This window comes from Blennius ocellaris (assembly GCF_963422515.1).
Source record: "Blennius ocellaris genome assembly, chromosome: 2".
NCBI lineage: Eukaryota > Metazoa > Chordata > Actinopteri > Blenniiformes > Blenniidae > Blennius > Blennius ocellaris.
This window is the reverse complement of record NC_137651.1, coordinates 3514244-3534485: the sequence shown is the minus strand read 5'-3', so window position 1 is coordinate 3534485 and position 20242 is coordinate 3514244. Positions and strand designations below refer to the sequence as shown.

Genomic DNA, 20242 nt, shown 5'->3' with positions numbered 1-20242 from the left:
TGGGTTTTTCTTTTTTTTTTTTTTTTTAAAGTAAAACACTAGTTTTAAACACTGCTTCCGTGGGGCAATGGACTGGATTGGAGGGAAAGAGAGAGAGGGAAGGAGGGCGAGTGAATTACTGCAAAAACACACAAACACTGAGGGTTTCATCTCTGGTCATAAAGTATTGGCTGATTGTGATTGTGACTAGAACATTGGTCAGCCTGTAGCGCAGCCACGGAGTGCAGAGTTACGTGTTGCACCTAAACGCATCATCCATGTGTCGTTGGCATGAAGCTCGTTTCCCTGTAAAAATCCATACATTTGCATCATTGTTTAAGCCGCTGAGTTCAAAGTGTGTGAAAAACGTAGCGGCTGATAGTCCAGACACTGTGAAAGGTTCCGGTACGCGCCATACGGTAGAAACAAGTCCCGGTACGCTGAAGGGTAAACATGTAAACAGGTAAACAGTGCCGGTACTGCATACCGGTGCGTACCGGCCCCTCTTAAAGCACAGGCTGTGCTCCGTTTAGGCTTCCTTCTTGTAAGTAATGATGATGATGATACTTTTAAAAGCTGATTTTGGACCTCGGGAGATGAAGGGGTGATGAATTGTGTGGGATGAACAATCTCAAATAAAAATACCTTTTTAGTTTTTCATTTTTAGTTCCTGTTGTTTGGTTCTTGGATTGGCCTTTCCAGAAAATGCATCTCTCATGGAAAGAGATTCTTTTTTTTGTCCTTTACACTCCAAAAAACATCTGAAAATAGTTTTTCTAATCAATTGCTTTTATGTTATTCGCACTTGTGTGAATGTCTCTTCTTCTTCTTCTTCTTCTTCTTCTTTATGTTTTTCATCCTCTTTTTTTTCCCTTTCTGTCTTCATTGATGTCTTTGTTATCTGCATTGTCTGTTTTTTTTCCCAGTTCTTCTTTGTCTTTTCCATCTTTCTCATCTTCTATGTCTCGGTCTTGTTGTATGTTTTGCTCTCTTTCCTTTCCTCTATGTCTTCATTGTCCAAGTATTCTCATCTGTCTTCCTTTTATTTTTTTGTTGTCTTCTATTAACATCTTCATCCTTGGTCATTTTTTGCCTTTCTCTCCATCTTCTGTCATTTTCCATGTGTGCTTTCTCATTTCAATGAACTTGGCAGCTCCGACATGTTATTGTAGTGGAAACTTTGAATCTTATTTAGAGGAGTATTCCAGTCCGTGTTGCTCCTGTTGTGTATTTGATCCGTCTGAGCAGGGATGGAGTTAAACCGTCTCTTCCACTTTCCTCTGTGGGATAATTCAGCTGCACAGTGTGCCTGAGCGTGTGTTGCAGTCATAGTGTTCTTCGGAGAAGTGACATTCCACCTCTATTTAAAAACACCAGATGCCTGTCAGTGCCTGTCCCCCTCGCTCGCCACACACCGCCCTTCCCATCCGAAGACACTCTTATGAAATATGCATTTATTAATGCAAAGTGAAGCCTGCTGACTCCCTCCACTGATGACTTGTTCACACGTTCAGCGGCGAGTGGACCAGCTGCTGACTCAACTGTGTACAAATGAGGCAGGTTTTTATCTCTCTCTCTCTCTCTCTCTCTCTCTCTCTCTCTTCTCTCTTTCTTGCTCTCTTTCTCTCTCTCTCTCTCTCTCTCTCTCTCTCTCTCTCTCTCTCTCTCTCTCTCTCTCTCTCTCTCTCTGATCTGACAATCAGTCAATTTGTCAAATGTGCAATAACAAACTCAAGACATTTACAGTATGTAGGTCACGGCTGTGAAAGCTAATGGGAGTAACGTTATTCAAACTAAACACAATAATGATTTTCATCCTTTTCAAAGGAAATATAATGAGAGTGTAGGAGCAGAAACTGTTTGCTGGCCTCTAATGTTGTGCAGTTGATTGCAGCGTATAAGCAGTGCTTCATTAGTTACTGCAAATGGAAAGTTACCCGCTACTCTAGAAGACTTCACGACATTATGTTTAAATGTCTTCCTTGATTATTCCTATATGTGATAACTGAAACACAAGGAAGGGATATGGTCTAGGAGATGCATGTAACCATTGGGTTGTGCTCTATCATGTTATGTACTGCTAGATGGTCATGTTAACATCCCCACAGTCCCAAATCGATTTATATATTCATGTATTCAGTATCTCGAGACATATTTAAAGGTATATTAAACAAATGCACAGGAAAATATGATCAACCCCAAAATGATTGAAAGAGAACCTACCTAACTGATCTATAGCCTTGTTGAAGGATGTCTTTACACTCTTAATACATCAAAGTCAGTATATTTATGTCTATCATGCAATCATGTGTTAAAAAGTTGTATGAAACTGACCAAAGCCACAAATATTTCACTATATTTCTAGGTGAAAAATTATTTAAAGGAGTCCTTTTATCCAGCTTTTCAACACTTTCACATTGGTCTCGCTGGCCCAAAAACACTGTATTCAAAGTTTAAGGCCCCAAAACCAGCTTTTCCTTGATTTCCCTCCATTTGAATACTGGATCATATGAGAGACATAAAAACATGTGGGACTGTTTGATAGGGTTTGATTTCTGATTTGCTCGTTGGAGCACACATTTCATACAGAAATTAAATAAGCACTTCCAGGGTGTCATTCTCAGGTATGGAGATGCATATTACTGTTGGAAAATGATTAGAAAGTGGATTTTGTATAATATGACCCCTTTAAGTGAGCTTTGGTTCCCTGCAATGATGATTGTCCATGTGTCACTGTGAAGACATTCCTGAGTACAATATGTTTTCTACATAACAAATGTGCAGACTATGAATTACTGGACTTTTGTGTGTATGTGTTTTTAAAAAATACCGTGTCGTGCAACGATTTTGTGAAGACAGTGATTATGTTCATACCATTATGTAAATCAACACAAAAAGAACACCTCATTTAGAAAGAAATGCTGAAAAATAAACCCAAAGTGATGCACATGTAACTCACTTGTCTGGAAAAGAGATGCATGTTTTACTTTTGTTTTCCATTCCAACTCAAGCCTGAAAACATTGATATGTACCCTGCCCCCACCCAAAAAACACCAGTGGAAAATATGGCAGACAGAGACAAATATTGATTTAAAACAAGGTGATTCCTCTCTGACTCTGTTTGTAGTCTTTGTGTGTTAACGGCACGACGAACAACGTAGTAAAAAATGATCAGTGAGCTGAATCAACACGAACTCTAAATCCATCTTTTCTGTGGGGTTATGAGATGTTTTATTATGTTCCCGTAGTTTTGCTCCGAGGCAGCTGCATCATTTCTCAGGAGTATTAAAAGCTTGGAAAACAAAAATATGGGCGAACAGACTGCAGCCAGAGTCATTTTATACTGCAAAGGCAGAATTGATATGTAGCTCAGACAATGTTACAATATGTGGCATCCAGTAATGAAATAATGGCCAATACAATAAATAAATATTGATATTTTAAAGGTAAGAAAGTGCAAAAATGGTCTATGAATTAATAAAACTATAGGAGAGTGCTGCATTGAATAAATAGATGATTTTTTTTGTTTTTGATGTGAAAATTACACATCTGCAAAAAAAAATAAATATTTGCATGTTTTTAGATCTTCAAAGGACATTTTCAAGGCTCATTTAATATTAGATTAACTTACTAAATAATTGGTATTGTTATCACTGTATTGGTTCAAATAGTTGTTGTTATGTTACTTGCTATATTACATTTAAAATAGACAAAATTATAACAATACTGGCAAGTATTTGTCACTGCAAACCTTCAAAATCCTATAAAGCTGACATGATTTGGCCTACAAACTTTTCATAAGAAAAACTTCTTAATTGATGTGTAGAAGAATCTACAACTACTACAGTACACAGTACAGTGACCCTGAAGGCTTCTCTCAGTTTCTCAGTACCATTGGAAAACACTGTACTACTGAAGATCTTCAATTTTATAAAAACAATCATTGTCTTTTTTTTTTCTTTTTTTTTTACATTTTAAAAGCCTTAAAATCTAAATTGACCAAGTCGGTCTTATTGTGAAAGAGTGAACCTGAAGTTTACCTCATTACTAGCAGCACCAATGGGAGTGATATTCTGTACAGTGAACGGCTTTAATGGCCTTTAATGGTCTAAGGACAAGTTCAATATCCTGAAGGTCACACGTTCACCCGGCGAAACAGATACAATATGCCACTCAGAACAAACTCCTTGAAATTTACAGTCCCTTTAATATTGCTTGGACAGATGCTGAGCGGTGCTATTTGCTCATGTTGTGTAAAAAAAAAAAAAAGAATATTGAAAGCAGAAGCCATCACAGTGTGCAGGAGCACAGTAAAGTTACACTAGAGTGTGTGAGGTGACGGTGGCTGTGACAGCGGGCGCAGAAAATGAATCGATGGCTGGAATTGATCTTGTTAACTTGAGGCAGTGGTGCGAGACCAATTGCATAATGTGCAGCCTGAAGCTAGGTCAGAGAGAGAGAGAGAGAGAGAGAGAGAGAGAATTCCAATAATGCACCATTAATTTTTTTGAAGTTTCTGAGCTTGTTACTTCTGACTGTTGTTAAGTTGCTGTTTCTCTCTACACTGCTCAATTAGCTGACTCTTAGCATTAGCATTGGCTGAAAAATTACTTCTTACCAGTTACTTTAACACTAAAGGTGTGTTTACTCGAGGAGTAGTGCCTCGTGTTATTGGATATCAGACCAGAAAGGACATGAGTGGTGTCGAACAGCATTACTCTGAATTGTTTGTGGTTGTCTGTCTATTACCTGTTGGCCTGCATCCACTGGTGATTTGTCCAGCGTTTCCCATCTTTTACTCCTGATGGCGAGAATATAGATAAATGGATTAGTGCCAATTAAAAAGCAGGGTGACCAACGTTAATTGCTGGTGCTGAGTGGATTTTCCTGTTTGTCTTGGCAGAGATCCGCGAGGCGTTTAAGGTCCTGGACCGTGACGGAAACGGGTTCATCTCCAAACAGGAGCTGGGTATGGCCATGAGGTCTCTGGGGTACATGCCCAGTGAGGTGGAGCTGGCCATCATCATGCAGAGACTAGACATGGATGGTGAGTCACACACACACACACACACACACACACACACACACACACACACACACACACACACACACACACACACACACACGTACAGTAGGTGTAACACTCGCTCTGTGCAGATTGGATTCCTTCACTCATGCTTCCCCTGATTTACACACATAGGAAATAACGGTAAAGTGCACCTGGTAGAAAGATTCACATTAAACTGTGACTTTGTTCCTTTTCACATGTGCAGATTGCACATTCCTCTGCATCATGCATAAAACATATTTACGCATGCACGCCCATGTATTCCTTTTATTTTTCAACCTCCTGCCATCAACTGTCAGCCGGGGATGTTAAAACACCACAATGTGGAAGTGATACGGAAGCGGCATGAATGAAAGAGCAAGATTAATAAAATACGTGCTCATGTGACACAATAGAGTTGTTGTCGCTCAAGGTGGGGTTTCATATTGTTTTGCACTGCAAAATGATTCAAGGTTTTAGATTGCCCAGTTTTTTTCTCTCATCTCTCTCATCTCATTTATTGATTTGAGCTATTTTATGCTTAGTTTGATTACAAATAAGACTGGGAAACAATGGATATACTGTCAATTTCATCTACAAATGTACTGCAATATCAACTGATTGAGCTGTGATAAATTCTGCTTTTTATGCACTGTGCACACAGTGCATTGTTTAATTTAAAAATGAAAATTTCATTGCAGTGAATTCTGAACACTTGTGCAATAAACACATTTCAAATGCTCGAAGTAACACTGTCATATTTAGGAACAATTTTAAGGCTGTTAATACATCAACATCAACATATCCATGCCAAAGAAGCATGTGTCACAATATTGGGGGCGGGGCTTAGTCAATGCGTCAAACGTTTCAATTGGTTGTAGCTTTAGGACACGCCCACAAGTACAGAATGATTCCTGAGACATTTCAAGTTGTTCATTGTAGAACAGGAAGTGATTTGACGTAGAAATACTGCAGTAAGAAATGCACAGAAACAGAGTTAAATTAATAATTAAACAAAACACCCAACAACAACAAAAATAAGTAGTGGAAAGTTAGTGTGAACCAAGTAGGCAACACCAAAGGAATGCTGCAATAAAAAGACCCAAAAACTGAAATATTTCATTTGTTATACCTTGATATTTAACCTAACAAGACAAAAAAGTGAGAAAATGTAATAGATAAGGTGCTTATAGGGGCTTTATTTCTAATTATACAATCCAATTTTAAAATGATTAGTCATTTTGATTTAAGAAACTAAATAATGATTAAACACAAAAAAATATTTTTCAATAATATTCCATGTATTTAGATGCACTAGGATATTCGATTAGCTTTGACTCTGTCAATAACATTTAAACGAGTGCTGAGTTTTTATAGCCTTTGAATGAACTGTGATGAAATCTGAATGTGTTTGGGTTTTTCTTCTGCGACCAGCGGCACCTGTGACCTTCTGAGACGGCCAAACAATCTCCTCCTCTTGCAAACACAGTTTGTGCCAAGCTCCAAACAGACGTCTGCATTAACTGTGACTGATATTTCATTAAGGCAGAGCCTCTTTAAAGCGTCATGAGGTGGAGATGGGAAAATGCAATATGCAAATGTCAGATGTTGGGGGGGAAATACAACACCTCTTTATGCCTTTGCTGAAGTGTTTGTTCAGCCTGACTGTGGAGACGGGACGACTGTACGTGTTCAAGGCTGAATATGAAAGTTTAAGGAGTGAGGCTGCCTTGGTTCCTCCTCTGACTCATCTGCTTGTGGGTCTCCGGAGACCCGAACTGCTTCTCCACCTCCAGGCCGCATGGTGTTGCATCAGCAGCTGCAGCTTGAAGAAGCGGGCCAGGCCACTTTCCAAGCTGACAAAGGTCACGGCAGCGTTTGTCTCAGAAGTCTCCGATGTGCAGCTCTGTTTATTTATTTACTGGCCTGGCCATCGTCAGGCTTTCTGTCGTTGTGCATTGAGTCGAGCTTGTTTGTGTTGATTCTTGCCTTTCAGAAAATACAGGGGTGTCGGGCTTATTTAGGCACCACTAATTGCCAACTCAGACTTTTTTCATATTTAAAAAAGCATCTAGAACAGATGGCTCATCCAGAAGCAAACCCCAGACTTAGACGTGCACATTACAAGAGAGACCCTCATACCAACATTTAGTACTTCTGCAAGGTCGACAGCAAACATAAAAAAGCAAGCAGTAGAATCATAAAATAAGTGCTTTTTTCCCTGAATAAAAGTTATGGCTACTATGTGAATCCTGGATCGAGGTTAAAATGTATGCCTTCAAACTAAAATTGTCAAATAAACAGTGCAGATGACTTCAAAGCCCCTATTTTATGTATTTACTCTTTATAAATCACATCCCTCAGCACAAATTAATGAAACACAAACACATGCTGGAAAGTGAAAGTCATTGATTCAAATCTATAACAACCAACTGTGCAATAACTGCTAATAACGTAATAATTTTGGCTGTTCTGAATGCAAAAAACGTCACAAAGGTAATAAAATAGTAAAAGATTTTTTTTTATGTCAACTGTAATTGACAGTGTTGCAGAGTTTGTATCAATGAAGGAATGTGATGATTTATTGATAAGCAAACTGCATAAAACCTGCAAAATGTCTTTTATAATCCAGGAATGCAGCCCTATTTAAATGCTACTTCAACCATTTAATAAGTTGTTACATTATTTGCAAAATGTTAGAGATGGATCAAACATGGTATTGCAAGCTATTAAAATACGCTGATTATTACTTTGAAATATTACATTATTGGTTGTTGCACAGCATGACCTGATGGATGAGAGGCAAGACTTATTGTAAGATATGAACAAGTTCCTCCAACCTGAGCATATGTGTAGATTTCTGATAACATGTTTCATATTTAGAGTATTTTTCTATTAAACATGCTTTTGATTTGAGTATCTCGACTTATGTATTTTCCATTTATTATTTCTGTGACTCAGAATATTTCTTTAAACTTTTAAAATTATCTTTGGAAAGTCTTTAACAATTACAAATTACTTGTGAAAAATTAATCAGATGAATATACTTTGGATTAAATCTGTATGCATCGGTCTCATATTGGGACATTACTATGATCTAGTAGTTGCATAAACAAATCACCCATTATTTACAGAAAACCCTAAAAAAAATTGAGAAAAGAATATATTTCTTAGAACATTTACATAGAAATTATTTACATTGGACCATGAAAAACTAGCAGGATGACAAAGTTAAAAGATTTTGAAATGTATTGATTAGTGAATTGCTGCAGAAGCTTCCAGTTTTCTCCCGATACGTATATCACCTCGTGCATGTGAGTTTGCATAATCATTAGCAGCCGGTGATCAGAGGGACACATGAAGGAGAGGACGTGCATTAGCGGACGAATGGGAGTGGATGACGTGGATCGTGTCTTGGCCAGGTGGGCAGCTGTGAGGAGCACGTTCTCGCTCACACACATCGACTCTTGGCCGAGTCCGGCTGATCTCCACCACACACCGACAGCTTATCTCTTTCGCTGCTCCCAAACCGATCCTGGCGGTTGTTACTGAGCTCTGAGGGCTTCGTGGAGAGGTGTGACGGATCGTCTTTGTCCCTGATCACAGCGCTGCAGCAGCCTTTGTTGTCCAGCCTCGATCACGCTCTTTTCTCTTTGTTGTTTCTGTTCAAAGCCTTGATTACCTCCCTCCCCCTGAAGCTGACTCGAATCACTACTTTTGAATAGGCCTGGGAAATAGCCATCAGCCAGCAGAATCCAACATTTCAAATTTGACTTTATTTGTTTTCTAATCAGCAGCTGTTTGTTTTTCGGAAGAAACCCACAACATGCAAACAACACAGTCAGCTTTAGTAGGAACTGGTTAGTTATGATAGATTGTGTGTGTGTGTGTGTGTGTGTGTGTGTGTGTGTGTGTGTGTGTGTGTGTGTGTGTGTGTGTGTGTGTGTGTGTGTGTGTGTGTGTGTGTGTGTGTGTGTGTGTGTGTGTGTGTGTGTGTGTGTGTGTGTGTGTGCGTGTTGTGTATTTAGTGATGGATTTTGATAATGATTCATTCATTTGTCCAACTTAAGAGTAGAGCCCATCAGATGTTTTGCACAAATGCAGAAAACAACTTGTTGTCAGTCCATCACAAGGACAAATAACATGAAGACACACACTGATACACACAAGGGCAATCACAGTCAGAATAACATGAGAAAATCCCAGACATGCACAATGAGACCACGCAAACTGCACAAAACATCAGAGATGACCAGTTGTCAAACCGCTGCATCACCATGATCTCGACTAATGTTCTGAAGTACATTTGTTTAGTCATTATCCAAACAACAAGAAAACCGAGATGAAACAGAAACTCATTTTATATTATAATTTTGTTTTCCTTTAATCACTCTGCATTGTCATTCATTTTACAATGCCGTCATCTCAAGGTTCCTTTATGGACAAAAACCCAACAATTCCACGTGAGCAAGTAGACGAGACGATGGAAAAGAAAAATTCCCTTTTTATAAGACGTAACCTGCAGAGCCAGACTCAGAGGTGGCGGCTGATGAGTCTCTGGTTCCAGCTCCCCCATTCAACTCTGGGTCTCTGGAGTCAATCCCACATTATTCTATGTGAAGACAGGTGAAACCCTCTACAGGCCTCCAGTTCATTGCACACACACACACACACGCGCGCGCACACTATACACTATTATATATATATATATATATATATATATATATATATGGATCTATAATAGTGTAAAGTGTGATGTATATAATAATTTCAAATGGAAAAATAGTGCACATAAATAACACGTTACAAGAAAATGATGAGCTGGGACTGGTCCTGATTGTATCCTCTTCAAGGTCATTTAGTTTTTGTTTTTAAATGGAAGAGTTTGGTCAAATTCAGGAAATCTGGGTTCCAACAAACACAAGGAAATGTGCAAATAAAGCTGTGAATGTGTTGCCTACTGAGAGTTGCATCCTTCATTTCACCCACCGCTTTTTGTGTTTCTCCTCCTTGTCGGGTCCATAATGAAATAACATATTAACAGGTGAAATAAAAAGGAATCAGCTGTCAAACAGTTTGGGAAAAAGAACAACCAGGTCATCTTTTTTCATCTTAAAAAATTACAGTTTTTGACATTTGCGATTTTGTATGGCGAAAAGCCGTTAACATTTACTATTAATTACGAAAAGAAATGATTAGTTACAGCAAATGCATGCATACCATTGTCTGGGGGCTGTCGGTGGATGAGCAGAGTACAATGTCACTCATTGTATTATTTATCTCAAAGAGCTGCCCTTCAGGGTGTTTGAGAAGCTGCTGTATATATATATATATATATGTATATATATATATATATATGAGAGAGAGAGTGAGAGAAAATATGGTGCAATTGCCACGAACTAGGATTTCATTGATTTATTTCCTTTCAGTAGCACCCAGGGTGCAGCAGTGCCCCTTTCTGAGCATTGTACATTGTGTGCGAGGTACATTTTGCAGTGTGCCATGAGATGTTTTATAATTTCTTTCTTACTTCACTGATGTAAAAACGCTGAATTGTCTGAAGATTGATCATTGTGAATAAATTATTTTTACATTATAGAAGATACCTGAAATGCATTATGAACTATTTCTGACTTTCACACAGTCCAGAAAGCCTCCAAACATTCTTGAAACTACTTTCTTGACATAGTTTTCTGATATCGATGCACTCATTAAGCTCAATTGAAGATGAATTGGGAGGAAGATGCTCTTTAATCTGGAAGGAAGCTAATGTAGATCTTATTCAACTGATGCTAAACCTTTCCATATTGCTGGGAACAGCACTGTTCCCTCAGGGTCCATGTGAGCTCAGGTTCCACACATAAACAGGAGTTTAGTTAAACAGCAATGGTACTCTTGAAGTCAGCTTCAGATAATCTCAAAGATAAATTTAATATCTGACAAAAGTAACTAGTACTATGAAACTTATGTCAACCTTGTTCATTATTTCTTCAAAGTGCCAAAGCTGCTACTGTCAAAGTTTACCATGTTATAGCAGCAACCAGTGTTGCCACAGTTACTTTAAAAAACTAATCTGTTTACTGAGTACTAGTCACTCCTTTAAAAAGTAACTTAGTTACTTCACTGATTACATGTTTTTTAAAGTAACTAAGTTAGATTACATGTTAGTTACTCGTTACTTTCAGCAGCTGCCGACAGCAGCCCCCATCGTCTGAACATAAAAATTACAACCAGTTTTACCAAAAACTCTGCTGATCCTGCCTCCTGCACCTGCTGATGCATATTTAACCTTTGACCTTCATTCTTTGTTGTATTTATATCTGACTCAAGCTTTTATTATCACATTTTTACTGTTACTGCTATTTATTTACCCACAGATGTAGTTGTAGTCTGTTGTTGCATTACTTATTTATTTATTTGCACTGCCTGCTCTATGTGACTTTATTTGCCCCCCTCCTGGACAAATAAAGTCTTACATTGATTGATTGATTCATTCATTTAAAAAAATGGGTGGGGGCTTATTGCATCGTTAATGTTTATTGTTAATGGTGGTTGGTTCCCATTCTTTTGTGTCACCTGAACACACTGTTAGAGCAGGTTGGCCTGTGATTGGCTGAGAGGGGAGAAGGGGGCGGGTCAGATGAGCTGCAGTGTGTGCATGCTGCTGCCTGACTGTGTGTGAGGAGAATGGAAGAGCGGCTGGTTCTGTTTAATAATAAATCGGCTTTGCAGACAAGAAACTCGTCCTGCTGGACACTACAATAGTAACGTACAGTGACTTGGACAAGTGACTTTAATCTGATTACTGGTTTGGAAATAGTAATGTGTTAGATTACTCGTCACTGAAAAAAGTGGTCATACAAGATTAATGCGTTACTAATTAACCTGTTACCGGCATCACTAGCAGAATCACATCACTTTAAAAAAAAAAGTGATGCTAATGTTTACCAGAGGCAATTGAGGCTCCTCATAGCACTGTAGATACATGCTATTGCTAGTATAGTTTGTAGAAGAAGAAGAAACAGGGATGTTTATTTGAGGCAACCAATGCCAATTATTACTAATGCTCTGAGGAGCATGACTTACTTCTGAATTAATGACGTGCTCCGCCTTCAATAAACAGGAGTTTAGTTAAAGCAGTAAGTTAAGAAGTCGCTTAGTTAATGCTCATACCATATCTGACAAAAGTAGCAAGTGATACGTCTGTGAAACGTCAGTCATTTAAACTATTTGTAGTAGTAATTACGAACTCATTATTGCCACAAATGTGGAGCTAATACCAATTAACAGTACTCATTATAGTAACAAACCCATTGTTAATAACTGTGACTGCCACCGTGTTCCATCACAATAATGGGATTTGAGCTCATTACTGCAATGCAGTATTCACAACACTTTTCATTAAAATGTGTGTTTCAGGCTTCCTGACATTCATGGTAGTTCTGGTTTTAATTCATTTATTCATTAATGGAAACAAAAGTAACATTTGACACACTTTTCAATACTCGTCTCATACATGTGTACTTATAAATGTACTTCACCCGATCTTGCCTTGCACCTGTTTTGCCCCATTCTACCTCTGCCTCCTCTCGTCACTCATCCGTCATCAGACCGGGACACTTGCCGCTCCGTGCTCTGGAGTGATGTGCTGAAGGTGCAGCATCAGACTCAGCAGTGGCCTCATGGCCGAGAGTGGAAACACTCACAGAGGTGCTGGTAGGTAAGGGGACAGATTGAGTCGCCCTGCTCCAGTAACTTTCCCCTGACAAGGCTCTGACCTCGTCTGCCGAGACGGCAGGAGCAGGTGGGAGGGAGAGACGAGTCAAATGAGTTCCTTACCGTGACGTGAGAAGCAGCAGACGGCAAAAGTAAAACCTGAGTCAAACAGGCCTCTGAATTATGGCAACAAGGACAGTATTTGTTTTTCTGCTGTTGTACAGAAGCAGCTTTTTGTCCTGTTTGTGACGAAGTCAGATCGCCATGGTAATTCCAGTCAAATTATACAGACAAGCCTTTGTTTTAGAACACAATTTGAAAAAGACCTTTTTCCATGAGACATGAACATTCCTGAACTTCTAATAAAGCTTTTGAACAATTTCACTGTGTTTATGCATAATAATACTTTCAAAAGTGATGTTATATAATAACACTGGAGCTGAGTAAAAAGCAAGGGTATTAAATAAAGACTTGAGAGTTAAAAGGAGGTGGAATTGAAGCTGAGCGGTTAGTCCGGTCCCTGACACAGATGCCATTTTCATGCTTCTGTCATGATCATTTTCTTCACTTCTGTTATCCTTGTCATTATTTTCCATTCTCTCCACTTCGATTTGACATTTCATATCTCCCACGTCACTCAGGGAGAACATAAATCACAAGAAACATCACCCGAATTAAAGTACAGTGCAGTTTTTTTAGCGCATGCTGTTGAGTGCTGTTGCCGAGCAACACGATTAAACAGTTAATGAACGGGTTTATGAATTAAAGAAACCTTAAACGATCAACAGTGTATTCATTTTTTTAATTAGTTCAATGTATTAACCTTTGGAGATGTTATTACTTCAGTCAATAATGTACTCGTACATAAATATGGCTGCATTTCTTGGAAATGTCTATATTTTTGTAGATTTTATGCAGTTTGCTGATCTAAAATAGTTCATCTTTATTAATTTAGGATACATGCCCTATTATTGGCTTTATTACATTGAAAATAGCCCAATGATTACTTTATTGGCCATTATTACATCATTGTTTGCTACATCTTTATGTGAAAGCAAACAAAACAAAGTTTGACTCTATAGTTAATTTTTTTTACCACTTCAGATTCATTTTGCTTTGCATCAGGGGTCTCAAACTCATTTCGCCAAAACCTCTGGACCATGACAGGATGTAGATATAATGCAGTTTTTCATGATGAAAACCCACTTTTCTCTCTCAAAAAAAGTCTGTCGTATCAATAAAATGTAATGCCATGAGCAAATATCAAACAATATACCAATTTTTTTTTAAATAGGTCTGCTCATCCTGGTTTTAAATTATTTTACAATATTTGAAACAAGAACTAAATGTGTCTCATCAAATGAGACATAAGATTATAAACCCCAATACACACATAGCTAACAACAGCTGCCCTGCGAGGTGCTTACATTTTCTCGGATGTTATTTCAGAGCCACTGAATCTACAGATTTCACCGGCTTTGGGGAAACCTTTCCATCTCATCTCATCTTTCTTAAGTTCCCTTGTCTCATGACAAGCAGCCCGGTCATTCAGTGCAGGTTTGCTTCATCTTGACGTGGCGATAATGAAAGCAGACGGATTGTCTTCAGCCTCGCTGGGATTATAAAAACTTTTAATCCAAAAAGTGTAAAAGATGCGAGGCCGTGCAGCCACATCAATCTGAATCGGGGATCTGTTGCTCTGAATTGTTGCCGTCTGCAGAGTTTTGATGTTTTGTTTTGGCAGTAGCTTCAGCAGCTATCAGCAGGACTCCCAGATCTGTGCCGTTTGAATCAATGCGCGCCACAGGAACGCCGTGTTGAGAGCGACGCGGCGGCTGTAAGCTTTGATCGCCTCACATCCCGGATTCTACATCTACTCACAGCGCACCCTTTTTGAGTTATCTCTCACTTTTTCATCTCATAAATGGTTTATTGAACTGCGATATCAAGCAAAGTGGGAGGGAAATTAAAAAAAGCCACAAAAAAAAAAAAAAAAAAGCAAAGACACCAGCAGGATCCGTGTTTCCCTTTAAGACCAAATATTCTGAGTAATAACTGAGTTGTCTGCAGCAAAATTTAAAAAAAAAAGAACTGCAGGAACCTTTCGCAAGGCCAAAGGCTCCAATTATGTCTGAGCTGTGCACTTATTTATTCCAGGAGAGGTTCATTGATGTGTCCTCCTTTTCCCTGCATGCCCTGCCTCACTTTGTGAAAGGATTTCACATTTAGCTACACAGGGATCTGCTCAGGGGCAAATCGGCCATCAGGATGCCGCTCAGGATGGCAACATCACTCACCATTGAACACGCCCCTCCTCCCACAACCAAACCAATAAGCACACACCAGCAAGACAAGTGTGTTTGTCTGCTCCACTTCAGGGGAAAGATTACAAACAAATTTTTAAAGTAAACGTCCAGATGTGTAAGTGATAAACGACAAAAATACTGATTCATCTTGTCTTGAGCAGAGATTTTTGCACACCTCAGTGAGACCTCCTGGTAATAAGAATCTGAAAAGTGTTCCAGTGAAAGTTCTTGTTCTTCTTGTTCTTCTCCTTCTTCTTCTTGCTCTTCTTCTCCTTCTCCTTCTTCTTCTTCTTTTTGTTCTTCTTCTCCCTCTTCTTCTTCTTCTTCTTCTTCTTCTTCTTCTTCTTCTTCTTCTTCTTCTTCTTCTTCTTCTTCTTCGTCGTCGCTACTTTACGTACCTGCAATATTATAAAAGTATTACCAGCTGCTGATCAGTTTTGACTCTGTTGCATTTTGTTTTCTGTTGTTACTAAACCAGTGCGGTGGCCCTCAGTGGACAAAATAGACACAACAATTACTTTGATTAGAAAATTGCAGTTCATATCTTTACTTATTCCTCCACCTTGAGGATTCTCCTGAAAATGTGTGAATCTCTTCAGTGTTTTGTGGTTTGTTTTTGGCTCCATGGCTGCAAAGTTCTGTCGGTTAAAAAAAAACACTCCATTGAGATGTTTGTCTGCAGCTCTCTCTCTCTCAAATCTGTTCCATCTCTTTCAGACGTTTACATCATGTTTCTTTTTTACATCATTCATGGATCATATCCAGTGATTGATGCACACAAATGGATCATTGCCTTGTTGGTATTTTCCTCGTTTCTCAGTCTGATGTTCCTTAAAACTTCAGTTTTTCAGTCGTGGATCAAAAGAACCGTTCTTGACGTCATTAGATCGATCAAGAATTATTGACTGAGTTATATTTGGTTTGATTTCTCTCCTGGGAATATTGACGGGGATCCATGCAGTAAATCGCTGGTTGTGATGATACCCTTGCAAATCACCAGCAGACATCATCTCTCTCTCTCTCTCTCTCTCTCTCTCTCTCTCTCTCTCTCTCGTCTGTCCACCACCAGGTGACGGACAGGTGGACTTCGAGGAGTTCATGACGATTCTCGGTCCAAAGCTCCTGTCGTCTGAAACAAGAGAAGGCTTCCTGGGAAGCACAATAGATACCATCTTCTGGCAGGTAAGTGCTTTTTATATTGTCATACAACACAGACGATGAAGAGATGAAGAGCCGGTGTGCCTGAACTGAAAGATGCAGCGAAATAATATGACCCATATTTGTTTGGCCATCTATTAGTGCATTTTTCTGTCAATACTTTTGGATCGCCACACACGCGCCGATCTATTTATCCATTCATGCACCCATCCATCAGCAGCCTCTACATCCATATTTAATGTGTCCAAACATACAGTACATACGTGCCTTTGTTATTCACAAAACACACTGAACATAGTGTTTTGAAGTGTTATCCATGCATGTGAATAACAGAAAAGAAAACTTGAAATATGCTTGGTTGTGGTCTTTATGCATAGAATTAAATTGTTGCCCTGCAAAAAAAGCCTTTTTATTGTTTGTATTATAATTTCATCCTGACGTTGATGATAGCTCACACAGAATTTCAGTCTACGTTAAAAAGTTTGCATCACTAAGTATGTTGCAGAGACAAGGCTATAATCATTAATAAACATTAACAAAAAGATCAAATTAGAAATGAAAACACATTTTCGTTATCTGTGTTATTTATTTTTTTGTATTTTTTTATAGCACTGTACTAATTCCACAGATGTTATTTGAACATTCGTACATTGTGATGTACTGACATTCAAAATTCATTTTTATGGCACTGCCACATATACTGCACTGCTCGCTTGACCAGTGTGCGTGCGAGAGCGAGCGTGCTATGCGGAGTGGGTCCAGCAAAAACTAACTGGCAAATAAATACAACAAACATTCATCTCAGAAACAGAGTTCCATGTCCTGCTTTCCTCCGGCTGTGAGGCGAGGGACTTAACCCCGAAGCTGAGGACAGCTTCGGCCCGGCAGCAGAAGTTTTAAGGAGCAGGAAGGGTTAACACTTTGTCATCAACTGAGAACTAACATTGAACAAAAGTGCTTTCAATAAAACTTTGTCAGAGATAGATAGATAGATAGATAGATAGATAGATAGATAGATAGATAGATAGATAGATAGATAGATAGATAGATAGATAGATAGATAGATAGATAGATAGATAGATAGATAGATAGATAGATAGATTAGTACTTTATTCATCCCCAATTTGGAAAATGGTGTTATCTTTTTGACTGTTATCATATCTATACCGTCACAGTCAAGTGACGTCTTGCTTTTACATTTGTTTACAATATCTATTATCTCCCTCTCCTCCACTACAGTGAGAAACATTGAGTTTCTTTCCATCCATCATCTCTTCCAGGATTATTTTTTTTCTGCCAGATTCAGTCCAACATTTACAAGACACCTGTTGAATACATTAACCACATCATTCATATGATCAATATCAGACACTGTTCTCCAGGAAGGCGATGCGCTTTTCCTTTTTGGCATTCTGGACTTGCAGGGCTTTATCAAGCCCATGATGGTTTTCTGCTGGAGGCTAACAGCAGTCAACTCTGACAGTAAGTCCAGGGACTTTTTAATGTCCTCCAGATCCTCTGTCGCTTTTTGGCCCCATTGTGGCACACACACTCCTGTACTGTCAAACATGAAATTTATGCATGTCCATTCAATACATTTTGAGTTATAAAGTTATTTTTTTATCAAAAGTTGGAAGTAATCTAATATATCCTCATGGTGAAATTGCTCAGCCACAGTTTGGCCTGATGGTGACATCGATTACATTTTTTATGGCCCTCGCAATAATGAAAGTTTCCAATCGCTGATCTAAATGGCAAGTTTTGTTTTTGAAGGTTTTATATTTCTGAAAGAGAATATTTGTGCACAGAAGAAAACTTGGTATTCTGACTCATGCTTTTGGTCTCACTGTGAGAGACTTCTCTGCACAAGTGCAATCTGTATATCACTTTTGATGAAAAAAAAAAAAAAACAGTCGTTATCCAGCTCAGTTTACACACATAAACACGTACAGATTCATGCATGCACGCACACACAGCTTCAGACAAAAGGCTGGATATGTGTCATCTGATGTCCTTGGAGTGAGGCTGTGACTGGTGCTCTGCCCAAAGGGGCTTCCAGAGTCTGAAGTGGTGGAAAAATTGGAAACAAAGGAGGGGACATTAAGTGTTAGTGCACGAGTAATACAAATGAAATAGAGTTGAAGGTCATTTGTAGACAATGGAAAAGACGTGAGCGAATGAGCGGGCAGGTGTGAGGAGGAGAGCAGGACATTTGGCTCTGGATGGTAACACTTGGCTGCTTCTTCCCCTTGATGCAATCATCAGCGTGAGCCGGGCTCCGTCTCGGGGGCAGGAGCTGCTGGTTTACATCGAAGACACACCAGCCAACCTGCTGCCAGACACATTTGGCTGCTGCAATGACCTTGGCTTTGGCAGAAGTGCAGCCGACAAGTGACCTTCTGCTTTACCCCTCCCCGGGTGCTTGTTGTGGTTGAGAGGATTTTTTTTTTTATTCATTCGCTTTTCATTTTCCCTCTGAGAAGGAATCGGCACTAATCACCTCATCTACAGTGAGGAGTGTATTTAAAAAAAGGGGGGGGGGGGCTGCAAACTTTGATTTAACATGATTTTTTTTCTCCACACACCTCATGGATGATTAGTCGCTTGTGATATTACGGCTGTGTGTTTAGTTTTGTTTGCTAATGGACTGTGGTGTATGACTCAGCCTCTTTCAGAGTATTTGTTTGGTGTGCTCTTTGTTGAATCTGTGCCTTAAAATCAAAGTTTCTGTGTGCGTTTGAAGTTCAGTAAAAGAGGAAAAGCTGCAGTGTGTTTAACCATCCTCTTTTTTTTTTTTTTCAATTTTAACAGTGCGTCTCCACAGCAGGAAAAAGCGTGCAGTGCAACTTTAGTGTGACAATTGGAAAATGCTAATTATCTCAGCAATGCAAGTGTACAGGCAGAACAATAACACTGTCTGTCTGCCTGAAAGCCCACAGAACAGTTCATCAAACACTGAATAAACCATCGAGTCGGACAACTCACGCTGCTGGATTGTTCTGTCCCACTCATCATTATTCACATTCTGTGCTGGACTTCCAATTAACAGCCCTCAACAAAGACGCCTGTTTCAATTAACAACCGGATTCAGAAGAATTTACATTAAAAGACCTATATTGCCATGAGAGGTTGAACTGGCAGATCTCTGTCGGTTTCCTTGTTTCCGGCATCCGTTTCTTTTTCTCTCGCTTGTTGTCTTTCTTGGCCTCCCTCTTCAGTTGACTTTGGCCTTCATTCTTGGAGACCAGCCTCCGGAAGCCTCCTTTCTCCTCTGAGACGTTGTTGGCCTCCTCCAGCCTGATCTTCTCTGCACGGAGAATCTGCAGCTCAGATTGGAGGCGCTGATTCTGGGCGTGAAGTGTCTCGTTCTCAGCACGGAGGTCCTCCTTTTCAATGTAGAGGTTCTTATTCATAGTAAAAATTATGCTCTTGTCAATAGGGAGGATCTCCTGCTCAACACTGACGGTCTCCCTTCGGTCAACCCCTCGTAACTCCAAAAAAACCAACAAACTATTGAATAACAGGTAACAAATGAGAGAAGACAGGACACTTTAATCCACCCTTAAATATTCTATACGAAAACAATATGCAGTAGTGCATTATAATATTATAGCCAGGAAAGCACATGCTAGAAGAGTTTCACCACTTTAGATATTGCGGTATTATCAAACAGGACACTAACAGACCTCAAGCTGCAGTATGAAAATCAAACATAAAACCATCGCAGACATAAAGCCATCCACTATGAAGTCATAAAAAAACAAAACCATTTAACCTGTCTCACGAGAGCAGTTTCAGTCTCTGTGCTCTACTGAGTAAACGTTTTGTTATTTTACTGGGGTATGAGACGTAATTTTTCCTGTTATTAATGCTTTTAAAAAGAAATGTGCGAGTCAGAAACCTTCACCAGTGAGTCACATATTTGTAACATGAACTTCTCACTTATGTCAATAACACACAGTAATACTGAAGAACTGCCAATTGTTGAAAGTTGAAGTTATTTTTGGAAAAAAAGGGGCAGAAGCTGTCACCAATT

At 39.2% G+C, this 20242-nt stretch overlaps 1 protein-coding gene across 1 annotated transcript in view; it reads left to right on the top strand.

Moving 5' to 3' along the window:
* The window catches only part of LOC308143430 (calcium-binding protein 8-like), a gene marked incomplete at both ends in the record, with an annotated part of 86175 nt that overhangs the window by 29706 nt on the left and 36227 nt on the right, over positions 1-20242 (top strand). Inside the window, 2 exons of the mRNA XM_080514230.1 lie at positions 4883-5026; positions 16118-16230. Of these exons, the coding sequence (XP_080370356.1) occupies positions 4883-5026; positions 16118-16230 (257 nt within the window). The remainder of the gene's footprint in view (positions 1-4882; positions 5027-16117; positions 16231-20242) is intronic.